Source organism: Anopheles merus, chromosome 3R (assembly GCF_017562075.2).
Source record: "Anopheles merus strain MAF chromosome 3R, AmerM5.1, whole genome shotgun sequence".
NCBI classification, from domain to species: Eukaryota; Metazoa; Arthropoda; class Insecta; order Diptera; family Culicidae; genus Anopheles; species Anopheles merus.
The window spans coordinates 22288828-22306643 of NC_054084.1; the positions used below are offsets into that span (position 1 = coordinate 22288828).

Below are 17816 nucleotides of genomic sequence, written 5' to 3' on the forward strand. Positions count from 1 at the left end.
CTGCAAAGTATCTGTGATGCTGTTATCAAAATTTTTCATCAACGACATTTTTGAGGCCTTAAAAACGAGTGGAGACTTTGAAAATTGATAAGTTTTATTAAGCGGAATATTGTGGATAGAATATATTAATTATATCAATTTCACTGAATATTGTAGCTCTGCTTATCCCTGGTTTGCTTTATCCAGATTTTATTACCCATTATGAGGGCAGACTCTCTTCCATGAGTAACAGCCAATAATATTCACGTCCACCGGAAATGTAATGAGCTAGATTATTAATCTTTTGATTTATCCTTTCCCACTTTTTACTTTCTTTGATTAGTAAAAAATCCTTTTTGTCTTGAATTGTCTGTTTGTCTTGAATTGCGAAACATTGTCATCGAAATAACATAAGAAACACTCACGTTTAGTTGTTTAAAATGTTTATTTCAAAGTATAGTACAGTCGAATTTAAATATCGTGTCATCGGAATGCATCTGGCTTCTTAAGTATAAACTATGTACAGGAAAAATTGTCACACAAACTAGCAGAACCTGTTCCGATCACGTCCGTCCATTCGGTCGGTTACCCATTCGCCTTGCATTAAGTCGTAGCACCTTTTGCGATTGTTCGTCAATCTAACGTTGCCTAAGTGTCCGATTGTCCCTACGCTACTCAGTTTGTCTGTGCGTCTTTCGTTCCGCTCTCTTCAGCTAGATGCGCGACACAATCAAATGTATCTAACGTTGAATATAAATAAATAAATAAAGTCATCTTAGCGCGTAACGTGTACTTTCTACTTGCAAAATAGTGTCTAACTACTGTTAACGGTCGTAACTCTAGTTCGCGCACCATTCATCCACCGAGTGCATCCCACTACTGCACGTTCTTTCCCACAGGGCAAACGTTCACAAAACGACTTCGTTTGCGACGATGCATTTAATTATCACAACATACTTTACTTTAAAAAGAAAAACCGACGTTACCTCACTATCGTACTGTTTTTTTTTTTTTTTTTTTTTTTTTTGTTGCTAGGTTTAAAGATACTCTGTGTGTGATCTTTACGAGCAATTGCTTTTCACGATCAATGCTCGGTTTGTAACGATTTTCATTTCTACCACCGGAGTGCCGACTAACTATAATACCTTGCCTTTGAGTGTCCTGGAACTCACACTGGGTTATTGGATGCTTTGAGCAAAACTACGGGGAACGGGTATAACTTAACACAACTGTCAGCTAAAAACTTTGTCTCGTTTGTTTGTCTGTCGCGGCGGAAAGCTTGCCAAAACGATTGTCACCTAAGGCTGTATCGATGTTCAATCGGCCAGATTTAGCTGGCCGAATAATCATCAAAATATGCCGACTTATAAAAGAAAAAAAAAACTGTACGCTAATGAGTAAACGTAGTATCAAACATCAACAACTACACACCCACTGCTGGGGGAGTGGGAAGACGGACAAAGTCGATCGGGATGCTGTTTACCCCAAGGGTTCCATAGGCCCTCCCCTCGCTTGGAGCAACAAGGATGTTCCAAGGATCTATACATCAACGAGAGCAGCGAGGTTACTGCGTGTGTTTCTCTTTTCAGTGCTCCTGTGCGCGGAGTTGGAGTTGCTTCAGAACTGTAGTATCTGATTGATCCAATCCCGGAACTCCGATATCCTGGTGTAAACACCGGGCTGGTTTGGCTCGGCACAGCCAATGCCCCAGGAGATGACGCCTGCGAGCAGGAATCGCTTGTCCGTACGTTGAATTACCATCGGCCCACCGGAGTCACCTGTGTCGAAATAGGCAAAACGTTTGTATGAGACTTTGAAAGTGACATCTTCACTAGCTTTAAGTTCTGCTTACCTTCACAGGAGTCATAGCCACCCTTCTTCCAGCCAGCGCAAATGAAGATGTGCGGAATGTGCTCGATGTAACCGGCACTCCTGTACATTGTCTCGCAGATCTTATTCTCGATCACCGGCACGGTCACCTCCTGCAGCACGCTTGGCAGTGGTCCATCTACAGAAAAGCAAGAGCATAAGAGCAATTAAACTGTTGGCTTTCTGTATCTCATCGATAAAAACTCAACTTACCTTCATACAGACGACCCCACCCGGTAACGAATGCTGTTCTGCCGATAAAGTTCTCATCATTTTCCGGCACACAGACGGGTATGATGTTGGGCTGGAAGACAACTGGCTCGTAGAATCTAAAAAAACCGATCAAAAGTTGGGTGTTAACGGCGCGCTCTTATCATCGCTCGATCTCGGCCTCTAGCTTTCTCCCTTACCTCAAAAGTGCCAGATCATACTCGAACGTTCGCGGATCGAACTGTGGATGAGAGGCCACAATCTGGACGCGGCGTTCCTGGTAGCCGTACGGTTCCTCCTCCAATGCCAGATCGTACTCGCCTAACCGCAGCAACAGATCCGACGGTGGAACACTATTCAGGGCGGCGAATATAGTTTGAGTTAAAGTGATACGGATCTTCGGTACGCCTGGTACTTACTTGTCAACACAATGCGCCGCAGTGATGGCCCAGTTTTCGTTCAGCAGTGCCGCACCGCACTTGTGCAGGTAGGTGGACGTTCGCCACTGACGCAGCGATATTTGCCAGGGCCACCGGCCGAACGCTGCCTTCGTACCGCCGACGATACGCGGCTCAGGGAACATCCTTTTGCCGCACACTGCAAGATGAACGATAAGAACAGTTTACACACGATAAATACCTTCAAATAGCGCGTGGAGGAGGAGAAATCGGCATAGCGATAGAGACGCCCAGCAAGATAAGCAAGGGAAATCAGCATCCATCTTCGTGCAGCGATGCGTGCATTAATGAGCCTTCGCGTGGTGTGTGGGGGGGACACACAGAACGGATGAATGGAATCGTAATTATGCTGCCATAAAAATTGTAAATGATCCTCTTCGACCCAATCAGATCCGTACGATCTTGATGGGTGTGCGTGGTTTGTGTAGCGCGCGGTGCTAACACACTCGCCGGCGACGCACTCGGGGTCGGCGGGCAGCTGGCTGTGGGAACCAGTTTTTCGCACAGCTTCTTCTTATCGGTGCAACGTCCAAGCCGCTGATCGGTGAGGCTGCAGTGGCAAGATTAATTTTTGCCGATCGGAAAGGGTCACTTGGAGCGAACGAATGGGCAAACCGTAGCGAGGACGACAGCGTGCATAATATGTAATGAAATGTTCGCTCCGCACGAGAGGAAGAGCCGCGATGCGCGATTATCATTAGACGCGAAAGAGTGGTTGGTGTCCAGAGGATAAGCAGTGCATGCACTCCCCGACACTTACTCGGGGTTGTTGCGAAACGAGAATCGTACATGTAATTCGCTGTCAACGAGAGTTTTATATTTCCACAGTGTTGTAGAGCAATTCGCAGCGGACATCTAGCAGCTGTGGCGGCATCCAGGACGCATTAATTGAATGTTGAAGCCTGGAGTTGGCTTGGCTTGGCGGGAGTTTTGAGTTATGATAAATGATTCACCGTGCGTGAAGCAATTCATCTTGCGCTGGGATGAATCTATCAACACGGTAGAAATGGTGGAATGGCGTGAAAATGTTGCTTATAATAGGATTACGCCTAAGGTACAAAGGGGCTCTAAGTGACCTCTCAAAATGAAATGATTCTTATTGCGCTTTAGCAGCAAGAATACAATGTCAACAAAGCTTCCGTTTTGGATCACTTCACAATACATTGTAAACATGTGTAGGCTATCAATTAAAATCATTTGTAAACTGCTGTCAATCCCGATAGGGGGAGGAACCCCACCATCAAGATGTCAGCGAACTGAGCTCCATTCTGCTCGCAGGCAAAACCGTACAACAGTGTCAGTAACCGAACGGACGATCACATTGCATGTGCGCATGCCCGCAGCACGACACAATGCTCCTCCTCGCGGTAACAATTAATTACATAATGTTAACAAGCAAGCGATAAGCCACCGGGGCGGCCCCACCACCCTGTACATTCCTGTGCAGCTCCTGCGCTAAATTCCGTTCACAACCGATCGCGATGCGGTGCACAATCCCAAAACAGGAGTACGCAACGCGTTGGTGATCCTCGATGGCGACAAAAAGCCAAACCACACACACACACACTCATCTTTCTGGCCCGGTTCTGGTGTTCAAAGTGTGAACACGGGCGAAGCGAAAGAAGACAACAACTGAAACAACAACAAAAAAACCGGATAACAAACGACCTGTGAATGCCCTCCGGACGACGACAACGAAGAAAGAGGTGCCCTCGTGGAAGGATCACGCAAGAGTGTGCAACTGTCAAAATCAAGGTGCCGGCACTGAGCGGTCCCCAGGCCGGCAAACAGCCGGGCTTGAACATAAATCAACATTACCCGTATGTGTGTGTGTGATAGTAATGATACCATTAAGTAAATATAAATAATTTATTTTATTCAAGCCCGAAAAACCAGTAAATCAGGTGTCGGGGAGGGACACGCACCTTTGCTCCGGTATGGTCATGGCTGTCCGGTACGAGCCCTCCTTTGGGCTCAGGATCACACTCTTGAATGGCTTGTATTTGTGCTCTTGCGAATGCTCGCACGTCAATGCTCGATAATATTTCATACCAATGGTTGAGGTGTGCAATGGCCTCAAAGCCAAAGGGATTGAATTTAGTGTCCCGGTCGTACCCACAGTGATGGGCTTATTATTGAGCCTGCCTTCGATTGGGAAGGAACATCAGTACAGTATCTTAATGGAGACGAGACGATCTTCACCCAAAAAGGTACCCTATAGTGAGCTGTAAAATCTGCCTTCATATTGCAAAAATTGATTCCCACAGCCGTAAAGGATGTTTGCCAAAATGCGCTCCACCTGAGCAGACCCTAACAGCGGGAGGTACTTTAAATACATAAAGCTAATTTATCAGACTATCAATCATTTCGGTGCAAACCATTGTGCCGTTCCGCCTGTGAATGGTCGAAGGTAAATAGAGTCTACCTGTCGATAGCGATCAGTGTAATCGATTTCGAAACAGGTCGTGCTCAGCTCGGTCTCCGCCTCGCGTGTGCCTTCGGGGTCGCCCGAAAGGTGCTGCTCGCAAATCTTCAGTATGAGGTATTGTTTACCTTCCGTTTTTTACCGCGCTCCGAATGTTGGAACATGCACAAGAAGCGAGAGAACAAAAATTCGCAATACCTTGCCAAGCTCCAAGGAAGAATTCCTGCACGAAGATGCCACACAATCAGGGAACGGTGGAAGATCCGATCGCGCCTTGCTTGTGCAATTCCAGCACTGGAACGAGTTGGTTTCACCCGGCCTCGGTTTGCATTAGGCAATAGGGACATCCGATCTCCCACCGCAAAGGTGAATCAGTCCGGGAGATACTGCCTGGATCGGGGTGGTAATGACAAAACCGAACCCGAGTCCGAAGACGAACGCGAGCATTGTTGCTCGTTCTGCTCGGGCAGGGATGAGCCCGGGGGATGCCGAACCTTCGTGACTTGCGGTGTGGCGTGCGGGAGAAGCATTGAACTTGCTTTCAAGGTTAAAATTGTTTTATGTTATTATCAATTATTTATGTTATATTTTTATGACCCTCCACGCCAACGAATGACGCCCGAAGGGCGTGTCGGTGTGTGTTTGTGTTTGTGTTTGTGCTCGGGAAAAAGAGTGAGAACCTACAATAAGCACATTCGTAGCAAAAAAAAAAGAAAAACTGCCCACAAGCTGATGAGCGGTCTGAAGACGCAATCACCTCGTAATGGGACATAACGCGGTTGCTTCCTTCCGCGTGAGATGAGATAATTTTTAGTGCACCACAGAACGGCACCCTGATCGGGGCATTTTGGTTGGCAAGTTGGCGATTGCGTGTGCGATACGACTCCCCCCCGTACGGCCTCCTATGTCAAAGGTGTACTCACCCGATCGGTAATCGATCCCCTCGAGCGTCGGCAGTGTTGAGGTGGTCAGGAAATCGGGCGCCAGCGTAACACCGTCCGTGGTGACGTTGGCAAGCATCGCCAGGGTGGTCGTTGTCGGAAGCGCCGTCTGATTGCTGGCCGGCAGCTCGGGGAACTTGATGGGCATGCCGGTCGTCGACATGCCCTGGGTCGTTGTTGGGCCACGGTCTGATGTCACCGGGGCTGATGTTGGTGTCGTCACGTTGTTGGCCGTTGACAGCGTTGATGGGGATGAGCTCGAGGTGGACGTGGTGGAGATCGAAACCGGTGACAAGGTTGAGGCTGTCATCGTGCTGGGCTCGAGCGAGGTCGAGGACATTGTGCTCGGGCTGCTGCTGCTGCTGCTACTACTGGGAGCTGCCGAGGTGGAGCTTGCCGTGGAGGAAGATGTCACCGGGGTGGTGCTTTCGTTCGTTTGCTTGTGCTGGGTAGCGTCGGTAGCGTTCTCGATCGAGGCCGTCGTTGCATCAGTCGTTTCTTCACTTTCATCCGTACCTTCCTCTCCTTCCTCTCCTTCTTCCTCTTCTTCTTCCTCGCTGGAGCCTTCTTCGCTGCCGCTACCGGATTCTTCCTCGCCGCTGCCTTCGGTAGCGCTCTCGATCGACTCCTCAGCGGCAGTCGTCGTCTCACGGAGCACGAGCATGGTTTCCGTGGTGGACGACACGTCGACGGCCGGCGGTCGTTTCGAAGACGACCAAGCGTCCGTCGTGGAGGATGTGCCTGTTTGATGATAGCAAATGAGCAGTTATTAAAGGGCCCCCACATATAACCGAAGGTAAATAAACCGCAGTCATGCTTTGCGATGCACTGACGGGCTCCGTAGCAAAACAAATGTCCTGCGAAGCGATGTAACAAGCGATGATCCAAATGGACGGTGCATTAAATGTGATTTCAGTATGAAATTTTGCCGTTAAAAATACAAAAAACCACTCTTGGGTTTGAAATTAAAAACGCCAGGCAAAAAGAATGATTATTAGCAAAAGGTAAACGACACAGGCTAATAGTGCCATTAGTACCATCTCTCATCGCAGTTTAAGCTTGCGTACATGCCGCGGGAATTATGTTATTAATCGCAGCATTTACGCGGAACTTGTCATTGGATCTGCCACGGCACGGATGTTGCGCCGTATCGTTTTATCTCGCATTCGCACGGTGCAGTTAGTGAGGGAAATGTGCAGTCTTTAAAGTCACCAAATGAATGAAGTTAGTGTGTGTGTTGTGAGGGCAGATTATTTTAAAAGCCATGCAATTTACCAGATTCCTCGCTAGACGCTGATGATGTCTGTTCGGATACGCTCGTAAACATATCACTGGTCGTTAAGGTCGGTGCGGCGGAGGATGTAAAATGCGTCGAAGTAACAGCGGCGACAGGAATCTCGGTCGTTCTCGGTGAGGAGGATACGATCGTCGTGGACAATGTCGTCTCAACCGATTCGTTAATCGCTTCTACCGCCTCGCTACTGGGTTTGGCGGGTGATTGAGTGATCTGTGACTGGGCGGTGGTGGACGACACTGGTCCTTGTCTGGTTACGATCGTCGTACTGTCAGTGGTCGTCGGTGGAACGATCGATGAGTGACGCACCGTGGTGCTCGTTCGCTCGTACGGTGGGAGAGTACTCGATTTGACCTGTTCGGTCGTACTGCTGCTTGCAACCGAACTCTCCGTGGTCTTCGACTGCGCTTCCAACGATTGATCGGGTGAGCGAGAGGTGGACGTTACTTGCGAATGTACCGAAAGATCGTCCGGCAGCAGGAGAATGTTTGGAGCGGGTTCCTCCTCCGGGACAGTGTTGTACACGTAGGCCGCCTCCGGTAGAAGCGACTCGATCGGTAGCTTAGTGTCCTGCGAGAAGGACACCTCGACCGATGCGGGCGGTGTGTGAGTGGAGGATGATGGTTCATGCTGGTTAGTTTGATTACTAGCAACGACCTCTTCCGGGGTTAGTGTCTGTATGAGTATCCAGCTGTTGGAAGTGGTCGGTCCTGCAGATGCGTGATGATGATGGGCATGAAGTTGGGGCGCATGAGAGCATAAGTAAAGTGAGAAGCGGTACGATCGGGACTGTACTTACCTTGATTCGAGCTGGGACGCTCGGTCGGTGTGTCTTCCAGGATGCTAGTCCATGTTACCAGCCCAGGCCGGGAAAGGGAGGCGAGATCCTCAGAGTCTCCAAGGTTGATCGGAACCTCGGGAACCTTTATGGTGGAAGATTGCACTGATGGTTCGGATTGGGTGGATCTTGTAGTGGAAGAGGCCGGTGTTGGAGTGGGTGTCGGTGTGGTTGGTTGTGTTACTTTAACCGTGGTCGAAGGATAGGTTGGTTTACTCGTACTGCTTGAGGGCACAGCACTACTCGATGTAGCTTCCGAGCTCGAAGAATGCGTCTCAACTAGATGGTCTAGCGATGTGGCCGGCACAGTGGCGACTTGGGATGTTGGTTTGGGACGCGGACGAGGCGCTCGCGTCGTTTCCGAGCTTGTCGTGGCCGGTACAGTCGTTTTGGTAGTCGTCGTGGTAGTAGTTGTAGGTCGTCTTCGGTTTGTGGTCGGTTTGGTTAAAGGTACCAGCGAAGGAGACGTTGTTGGTCGTCGGGAATACGTGACAGAGGGAGTCGTTGATTCGGGCTTTGGAGTGGACTGTGTCGTCGCTGGTCGTCTCGACGCAATGGTCGTCTGTGTCTGGGAAGCAGCAATCGAACTGGGCGGCTTGCGAGATGCAATCGTCGACGAAGTCGTTGGATGTCTCGTGTTCTGTCCAGAGACTTTCCTAGTCGTAGATGGTGGAGTCGCCGTTGGCGCTTCGGTCGTAGTCGTTAGTGGTTGCGCAGGTCGTCTGTTAGGTGGACGTACCGTTGAGGTTTTGTTAGTCGTAGGACGACGTGTTTTGTAAGGTTTGTAAGTGGTTGTTCGGGTCGTAGAAACACGATTATCCTGCGATGCCAAACTGGGACTGGGACGTGCTGAAGGCCGTTTGTTCGATGTTGGCGATGAACTTCCGGCAGGGGTTTTACTACTCTGCACGTACTGGAACGTTGTGAACTCCTGGTACTCAGTCGTCGTCTGCAGGTCATCCTTCTGTTGAACCTTCTGGGGAGCTTTCGTCGTCCGTACGGTGGTGGATGTCGTTCGTCGATTGTTCTTGGAGGTCGTGCGTCGCGTGGTCGTGGATGTGCTGAGCAGCTCGTACTTCGTCCCATTGCCAGGTGCCGTTGTTGGCAGGCGGGTTTCCGTGAGCGGTGGCTTTCGGTGCGTGTTCACCGATGGTGGAAAGTGCTGGAAGTTACCGACCGAGTTGTGATCGATGCTGTTATCCGTAATGTCCGGATCGAACAGTAACCGATCGTCCTGGGAAAATAGGAGAAATGGTAATCACAAGAGCCTTAGTGCTAAGAGAAAGGGAGAGAGTTAAAGCGTAGTACTTACGTTGACCTGACAGCAAGATCCGAAGAAAATTTTGTCTATACACACGCCCAAATGTGTGCCATTGGCCTTAAAGCAATCGATAGCGAACATGCAAATTCCTTCCTCGCCAGTGTTTCGTACCACGCAGGGAAGATGCCGAAGGTTTCTGCTAGCTTGAACTGGAGAAAGATAGAAGATGTAGGTTACAGATAAAGCGATTAGTACGGGTATGTGATGCGTGCTTATGGTTTGGTTATAAATATCCAGTGCGACAAACAAACATTTACAGCGAACAGCTCAACAGCTCCATAAATTAAGTGCCATTCTAAAGCACTCTCTATCGCTCTATCTCTAAATGTCCAAAACCTAGTTTCTAGGCATGCTGCCCGTTTAACGCTGTGCATCTAACGCGACCACCATTTCAGCTCACGTGTACCGGACTAGGTCAATGTGTTATTTTTACAGCATCATATCGCACGTAAGCATCTTGCTCGCCACAGTCAGCACCTGCAAAAACGCCGAAATTCCATTTGCATACACTCGCTCTCTCTCTCTGTTGCTCTCAACAATCCGATAAGCGCCAGACCAGCGTTAGAAATGCTCTTTTCAACGAAAGCCTGGAACACCGAGGTGTAGCGAGGTGCGCTCATGAATTACTGAAATGTCCCGGGTAGGACACGCTTCGCCGGGAAATGGTTGGATGCTGGATGGAATTTAAAATGAAACCATTCCTTTTGCCTGCCCATAGCCACAGCTGCGCTGCCGCTTCTTCCCTTTGCTTGAGCACGATGCGGGCGTCGTTGGCTTGGAAGCTCCAAAACGGGAGCTCCCTCGAAAGTGGGTCAGCCCGGGTATCGTTTACCTCGATTTATGGTTCTTATACAATTGCCCCTTTGTTGGGTTGCCGGATGATTGCTCTCTGTGCTGGGGGAAGGTGCTTAAAACTGCACCACCGAATGCGCCGCCGCCGTCCGGAGCAAAGGAAGTGGAGTTTTACTTTCTTCGGTCGTTGAAAGCATTGCTTGGGCTGAGATTGTCTTTTCGCTACAACGATGCTTTGAAACGAGATTACTTTCTTTTCTGCTGACTGAAGCGTATTCCTGAAAAGCCTGATTACCTTGGTTGTCAATGATTCATGTTCCTACGTTTGCTTTTTTTAAATGTGAAATGTGATTGTTTGTCTTGCGGGCGATGGAGTGTGTGTCTGGTTGGGGGAAGCTTCCTCACATACACGCGTTATGCATGCATCTTAATGTTTCTCATCAGACACTCAAAGCAGTTATGAAAGTTGTCAGCAGAGGCGTAACGTTATCGCGATCGCACCCGGTGACACCTCACGGAACACGGAACACCAGATCAAGTTTGATGAACTAACGCAACTTTGGGGTGAACCCACGGAAAACAATGCACGATTGCTTCCGAGCCGGAACTGGTCTGAGCACCTCTGCGAAACGTTCCAAATCCAAACAAGATTCAACCATCCAGATGTTTTCCCATCGTTGGCACTTAACGGCATAGCTATCCGAGCGAGGTCATCCTACCCTCACACAGAGCGCAGTCAGTTGAGTGTCCAGCTGTCAGCGCTCGTTATTACGCGGGCAGAAGAATAGTGCCTCCGGGGGGGTTTTGGTAGAACCCTGTTTGGCGGGAGTTTTGTGCAAAAACCCGCTCCCACCACAATGGGTTAAATTAACTCTGTTTATTTTCATTGCCTAGCCGAGCGTCGGAAGGCAGGTCGACCGTGTTCTCCGGTCGCGTCCCTACACGTTCCGGGCTAGAAACTTGGGTTCGAGAACTCGCAACCGGGGCATGAGAAAGAGGGAGAGAGGAAACGGAGAGTTTGGGTTTGCATAACCGAAACCCGTTTGTGTAAACCTGCAAACGCAACGGAACGGGTGTACATGCGACCAACATGCGACCGACAACTGGCATGAATCGGAATCGGCAATGGCAATGGCCCTTGGACACTAGCGAGACATGATCGCGGGAAAAACAGCAGCAGTTCGGTCTGGTTGTATGATCTCTTTTGTATCATTACAGTTCCTTTTGCTCCTGCACGAAGCAAGTTCAAAGTCAAGTTCAAGACGTGCCGTTGGCAATCGTGCTCTGGCACGGCAGAATCGTCTAGTCTCTGAAGGGGCGCTGAGGATATTGGTAGAGTTGTGTGCGATAATCACTTGCCTTCTAGGCCGGCGGTAAAGAACCTTGAAGTGGATGAAATTATCAAATAACAAATAATGAGGGGTTATAAAACCATGACTATTTATTTCGTCCTATAAAGGCTGACTTAACAAGCTTTAAAAAGCAACTGTCAGTCTTCATTAGCTTGTTTGTTTTCTTGTTTTTATGTTGAGAAGAGTGCAGAGTTTCTTTTTGAAAAATAAACAACCAGCTGAACGCGACATAAAACGTTCTGCGCTCCCCTGGGATAGCCGGTATTGCTTACAATTTAGTGCTCATACTTCAACGTCCTTGTGCTTCCCGCGTGACCCATAGCCGCCAACGCCATCACTTTCCACACACACAGCGTTTCGGTCAACAAAACCCCCATTTGGGTGGAATGTTGGGCCCGTTTACTTGCGCTTTCGAATTGAGCCGCATGACTCACGCGTGTGCCATTCCATCCATCACCCTCGGGTGCCATTTCGGGTCGCTTCCCGCCTGCCCGAGTGACACTTTCTCCCGAGGCAATGGACACACAATGTGTGAACATAATCCGCGGTGCGTCACCCTGCGCGGGAATCCGGTTTGGCTGGCATGGTTTTGGCACCCGATCAGCTTTGCTGCTGCAAATTCGGACATGACAAATATCAACCCGTCCAAGGGGCTGAACGATTTCAGGTTCACGAATTTCAAGCTAACCTGTGAATGAAAGTGAACGCCAGCGAGCAGAGGGTTTGAGCTTTGGGTTGGACCGGCCACGGCGTAGGTGTTGCCAACTGGTTAGGACTGGCCGCGTTGATTTGCACCAGCAGAACCGTAAACATTTCCTGCTTTCCCATCCCATTATTGCTCGCTTGGTTTTGATAGTGTCTGCCAAACCAGTATCTTGGGAAAGGTTTTGTGTGCGCATGGCAGGGAGAGAAGCAGCGGTAGGAGTGGGTGCTTTTTGGCGGAGGAAGAAAGTAAATTAAAGCTGGCCCAGCATGCACCCGCAGCTTTACCCAGTGACCTCAAAACCGAAAGCGCGAGAAACGCACGAGAAACTCCCAGCTCGCCATCCGCGCGGGGCAAACCATAGGGTTGGTGGGGGGTGAGCGGGATCTGCCAACAAGGAAGCGGAGTGGGGTGGCAATTCGTGGTGCCGTGTCAATTACGCGTACATCCCCTAGGCGGCCCCATCACAAAACGCTGCTGCTGCTGATGATGATGATGAGCAATGATGATGGTGCTAATGTAACACAAAGAAAGCCTCGCCGCGCAAACGAAATGATATGATACGGGGAATGGGAGGGGAGAGAGATGGGAGTTCGTTTTCTTCCCCTACTCCACTCTGCTGTCCATTGCAGGTAACCTCAATTTTACCGCGGGCGGCCCCATACGCCGAATCTTCACCAAATTGGTATGAAATGAGCGATGCTTCTAAAAAGCAACCTCCCGCCCAGCCCCCACTCCGTTGTGTCTGGTCTGGACTGGTCCCAACCCCCGAGGGACGAATTGTTATGATAAGCAAACTGAGCGGATTCCTTCAAATTGTTCCACCACTACCAACAACTGCCGAAAAAAGAAAGAAAGAAAATCCGCACCAAAAAGCGAAATCGAAATTTCACGCAATTGTGCAGCATTGTGTGCCTTTGCATGAGTGCGAAGTTTGTTTCCGTATTTCGGTAAGATGTGGTCTTCTCCCCTCCGGGCAAGTTCTGCTTTTGTTTGCCAAAAGAAGCGTTTTCTTTCCGCCATCAATAAAAGCAAACAAAACAAAAATGGTTGTCACGCTAACAGAAGGTGCGTCTCAACAAAGCTGAAAAATGAGCCCAGCTTGGTTGACGCGGTCCTTGGGATGTAAAAGCATCCGTTCCGTGAATGTTTCAGGTTAGTTTGTTTGCTTCCACCTCCGCCAACACCGGACGACGACGACGAAGCACCCGCCGTTTCGCCCAGTTTCGCTTTCGTTTTCCGTGTCGAATCGCGCAAAACTAGAATGGGACATTGTTTAGCCTTTTGGGCAGCGCGGCTACTTTCACTCGTAGCCGAAGCGAAGCGCCGAAACTGGAACTGGTACGTGTACGATTTAGTGGAGCGACCGTGTTGCAAATCGATTTGGCTTGATGGTGGCCGTTAGGGAAAGCAGGACCTGTGAAGACAGACACCCGGAGAATTCAGATCGGTCGGTTAGTCCGGTGTATTGGACCGTCCTTTCACCACCGAGAATGGTGAGGGTGATTAGAGCATTGATAGTAATAAATTAGATTTATGGCATGAAGAAAGTGAAATGAAATTGCGTGGTTTGTCAATCGGCCGATGCAGTGTTTCTTTAAGTAATTGATGCAAATAAGGAGTGTAAAAACATTGCGGTAAGCCTGTTCGAAAGTGATGCTTACTTTTTGTTGGTAATGTGGAATGAGTTCTTTTTTTCTTGCCTGTAAAGGACTACTGTTGAGCCATGCTTCAAATAAATAATAAATACATTTTCGTGGAGTTCTTTTGCCTGGGTTCCTAAGAATCTGGAGACATATCAGGAACCTAAAACATACCCTATTCAAAACATTGTAAACGGCTACAATTTAGATTCATAATGACCGAATGATGTTATGTGTAGTTGTGTTTAAGTTTAACAGATTGCAGTTCTGAAATTTATTAGCTCTGATTTTGGTCTCTAGAATAGAAATAAGGTTTAGGATTTTGAATAAAGCCTAGTTCTTTCCAATTTTCAATTGACACTGGACACTGGACGATCCGAATTTTAGTACAGTCTGTTTCCGAGCTACACGGTTCTCGACCTACGAGGATTCGGAGATACGCGGTTTTTTTAATTGGACAGATTAAATGTCAAATCAGTACAATTTGCTTCAAGTTAGGTAAAAATTGCATTTTTTTCCAACAAATTGAAACCGCTTAAAAGCCAGAAATATTAGAATTTTCTGCACGAATCATATCAAACAAATGATAAAGTGTAGAAAAGTACTAAATTAAATAGAAAACTCTGAGTAATCAATAGTATTTTAGTAAAAAAACGTGAAATTCGACTTACGCGGATATTCGAGTTACGCGGATTCGTTGGGAACGCAGAAACCGCGTAACTCGGGTACAGACTGTAATTTGTTGACATCGTTAAAGTTATTAAAAAAAGAAGAAAAGCTTACTACAAACTATCTCATGACGCTTCATTCCTTATTCCAACTAAAACACTTAGTTCGACCTAAAGCTAACCAAGGGAAATATGTTCTTATGCCAAAAAGAAAAGTTCACAACAAAACTCCTTCTTATGCTCGCCTCAGCTCTAATGTGCATGGTGTTATTATGCAGAAATATATATTCTCAAACTTTTACGACCACTACCACGATGTTACAATCGATTAAAGTCCAGCATCGTTTTGGTGATACACCTCCATTAACCTGCAAGCTGTTAAGTCACTTTAGAGTCTTCTGCTTGCAGACAGTCTTACCGATTTGCTTCGTTAGCCCGCGGCACCCATCCCGATCATCATCGTAATCATTTTCATAGCCATATCATATTTAACAGCGCCTTGGGGAGCATAAAAACCGTACCAGTCCATTGCAGCCCAGTCCAGCGCCGTAGGGTGCACACGGAGAACAGTTTCCAAAAATTTGTTTAAAACAACTTTCTGAGCAGTTTCGCTTTGTCCCGGCTCAAGTTTTGCCGTATGAAGGTGGGGGTTTTTTTTGTGAGAAAGGTCAACAAACTGCATTTGCCGAAGCGTTCCACACTGTAATGTGCGCCAGCGAAACCTAAAGGACGGTACGGGGCAGCTGCAATGTGCCGTGGGAGAACCGCGTTGTTATTATTCTACCAGCATCGTAGCCGTAGCGGGTGGCACGCGTCTTCTAGTGTCACGATGTTGTGAAGCAAGTGGACAGTGCGAGAGGAAACAAGAAGACATAGCGCGGTTAAGGGTGTAACACAAAGACCAAAACCCATCATAAACCGAACAAGCTGGGATGAAAAGTTTGTTCTGCAGCGTAAGGAAGGAAGGTGCTTCCCGCTATTTTTGTGCTGCTATTTTTTGTTGCTGCTGGGGCTCTATCAAAACAAAGAACTTGAAATATAATGAAAAGCACATCAATAGCACACGGTTCCGACACGGTAACCCCCACGACCGGCCGGGGTGCAATCATCGATTAGAAGTTCCGTAATGAAAGCGTGATGGTTGGTGTACCGGTGTATCAAAAATGAACTCACCCATAGAACCCCTAGATGGGCAACGGGAAACGCTCACTTTCGCTTCGGCTGGCGTGACTACCGGAGACTACCCTGGAGCGCAGGCCCTCCGCCTGTGCGTTTGGTCTGTGCGTGGTCTGGCCGCGAAGACAATGGCGACACGCGTGGTAAGAAAACCATAATCGACTCCACCGTTTCTCCACACTCTAAAAAAACCAACATCCTCTCGCACATGTCCACGAGTAGGTATTGTCGTAGTACGGGACCACGGGAAGCGAACAAAAAAAAAAAAAAACTACACTGCTCCCTAACGGTTCTTGGAGCTGAAATATTTTCCTGCACACTGCTTCATTATTAGTAGTAGACTGTTTTATTATTTTTGCTGGCCCATAAGGCCGTAAGGCCAGCGTTTTAATGGTCACTTTAGATGCGGATGGCACGCCGTGAAGGCAAGGAATAGAAAGAAAAATCAACAACAACAGCCTATCCACACAACCGTAAGCTAGGGCGAAGTGTTTTAAATTCTATTCAGTTCCGCACAATCCACCGGTGGCTTCTGGAGGAACGGACCGGGTCGAATGGTTGAACGAATTGTGCGCTCTATTTAATACGGTTTTTTGGTGGTAAATATTGCACCGACCCAGGCTTTTGGGAAGGGAGCATATTACGCAACGGTAGAATAATATGAGCCAAAAAGAATAAAAAATCACTCAATTGCGTGATGAGAGTATCTTGAGAATCGAATAAGTCCTGAATTTGTAGAATCAAATGGTAGAAAAACGGTTAGATTTAATACTATTTTTATGAGCTTTTTGAATAATCATTAGATGTGGGACTACAAAGGCAATAGAATTTGGTAAAAACTGATACTATTTTATGCCTGTTTTTACTAGCTAATTAGTTAGACATTATGCTAGTTAAGCCCAAATGAATTAAGAATATTTTATCTGTCCTAACTTATTTGAGTCGCTACTCCAAGCTATAGAGCATTGGAATTTGGGAATAGATTACAAAACTTCTGTTATTGTGGTGACAAATGTATTAAATTAAGTTCCGACTGTACTTGTATTGGCTTGCAAAAAATACTTTCAACTCAACTCCATCGCATTTAATAAGCGTCCCAGTTTAATTAATTGCTGCACGCATCCTATCAGAGTAAATAGAATATTTAATTTAATAATCGCCCCCTGAATCAGCACTACTGATATGCAGACCCCTGAAATAATGGCACTGTATCTCTGATATGCATCCTCACCGTAGTAAGAAATGAAACAAAAGCAAACATACATACACAAAAAAAAACTGTCTCCAATTAGGAATCGTGCCATCGACCTATAAACCGACATAATTAAGCTGTAAAATCTGATAACACCTGAGTGCCGGAGTACTCCACGCGGACTGACCGCGGTCCCGATGTGTCCCGAATTAATGCAGTTATCAGACCCTCATCGTGCATGTTTGTCGAGGGCTAGCGCTACTACGTGTGTGTATGTTCATACTTACATGACGTGAACGGGAACACGGGACTGCTGTACGCGGACGAGAGCAAACTGCCCAGCAGCAGGGTAAGGGAGGTAGCGAGCTGGGCGGCACTCCGCTGGTGACTGCTCCATCTGACCGTCCCCCGGCGTAGATCGACACTGGACATCTGCAATGGAACGGGTGGAGAGAGAGAGAGAAAGAGCACGAAGAAGAGCATGAAAAGCGCGAATCAGTACACGGAACAAATCAGCTACACGGCACCAGGGCCCACAACAAAGGTCATAGACAAAATTTGCATAATGTTTTTCAAGGTTTTACTTCTTCTTTTCGATCCACCCGCTTGTAGGATGCTTTTCAAGGGGCAAAGAACATTCGGTGTACAGCGTAGAATGGACCTAGTGACATTAAGGGCTCTGTTGGTTTGTCGGTATTTTTGTTGTTGCTGCTGCTCTCCGGAATGCCCAAGAACTAGAGAAGTCGATAGGCGATAGCTAATTGAATTCATTGTTACTGCGCGGTACACAGGGTCTCCCCGAAACGTCTTCGATGCTGCCTTACGGCAAGAAATTAGTTTCCAGCAAATCGGTAAAGCCAACGAAAGCCAACCGCAACAGCGCACTGCTGTTGGGGCTCTCTGGTAGTTTGTAATTAATTGCAAATTAAATCAACCTGCGCTGGCCTTTTCCGCT

General features: G+C 47.8%; 1 protein-coding gene across 3 annotated transcripts in view; it reads right to left on the bottom strand.

Moving 5' to 3' along the window:
- Positions 1-405: 405 nt before the first annotated feature.
- Positions 406-17816, bottom strand: part of LOC121595857 (flocculation protein FLO11) — a 30042-nt gene continuing 12631 nt past the window's right edge. For 2 of the 3 annotated variants that reach the window (XM_041920158.1, XM_041920157.1), the window contains exons 3-12: positions 17149-17293; positions 9327-9484; positions 7976-9248; positions 7158-7886; positions 5865-6623; positions 2478-2655; positions 2259-2411; positions 2062-2177; positions 1832-1987; positions 406-1757 (exon numbers count right to left, since the gene is read on the bottom strand). In XM_041920158.1, coding sequence (XP_041776092.1) covers positions 1597-1757; positions 1832-1987; positions 2062-2177; positions 2259-2411; positions 2478-2655; positions 5865-6623; positions 7158-7886; positions 7976-9248; positions 9327-9484; positions 17149-17293 — 3828 coding nt within the window. In that variant the 3' untranslated portion in view covers positions 406-1596. The remainder of the gene's footprint in view (positions 1758-1831; positions 1988-2061; positions 2178-2258; positions 2412-2477; positions 2656-5864; positions 6624-7157; positions 7887-7975; positions 9249-9326; positions 9485-17148; positions 17294-17816) is intronic. The other variant, XM_041920159.1, reaches the window with a different exon arrangement.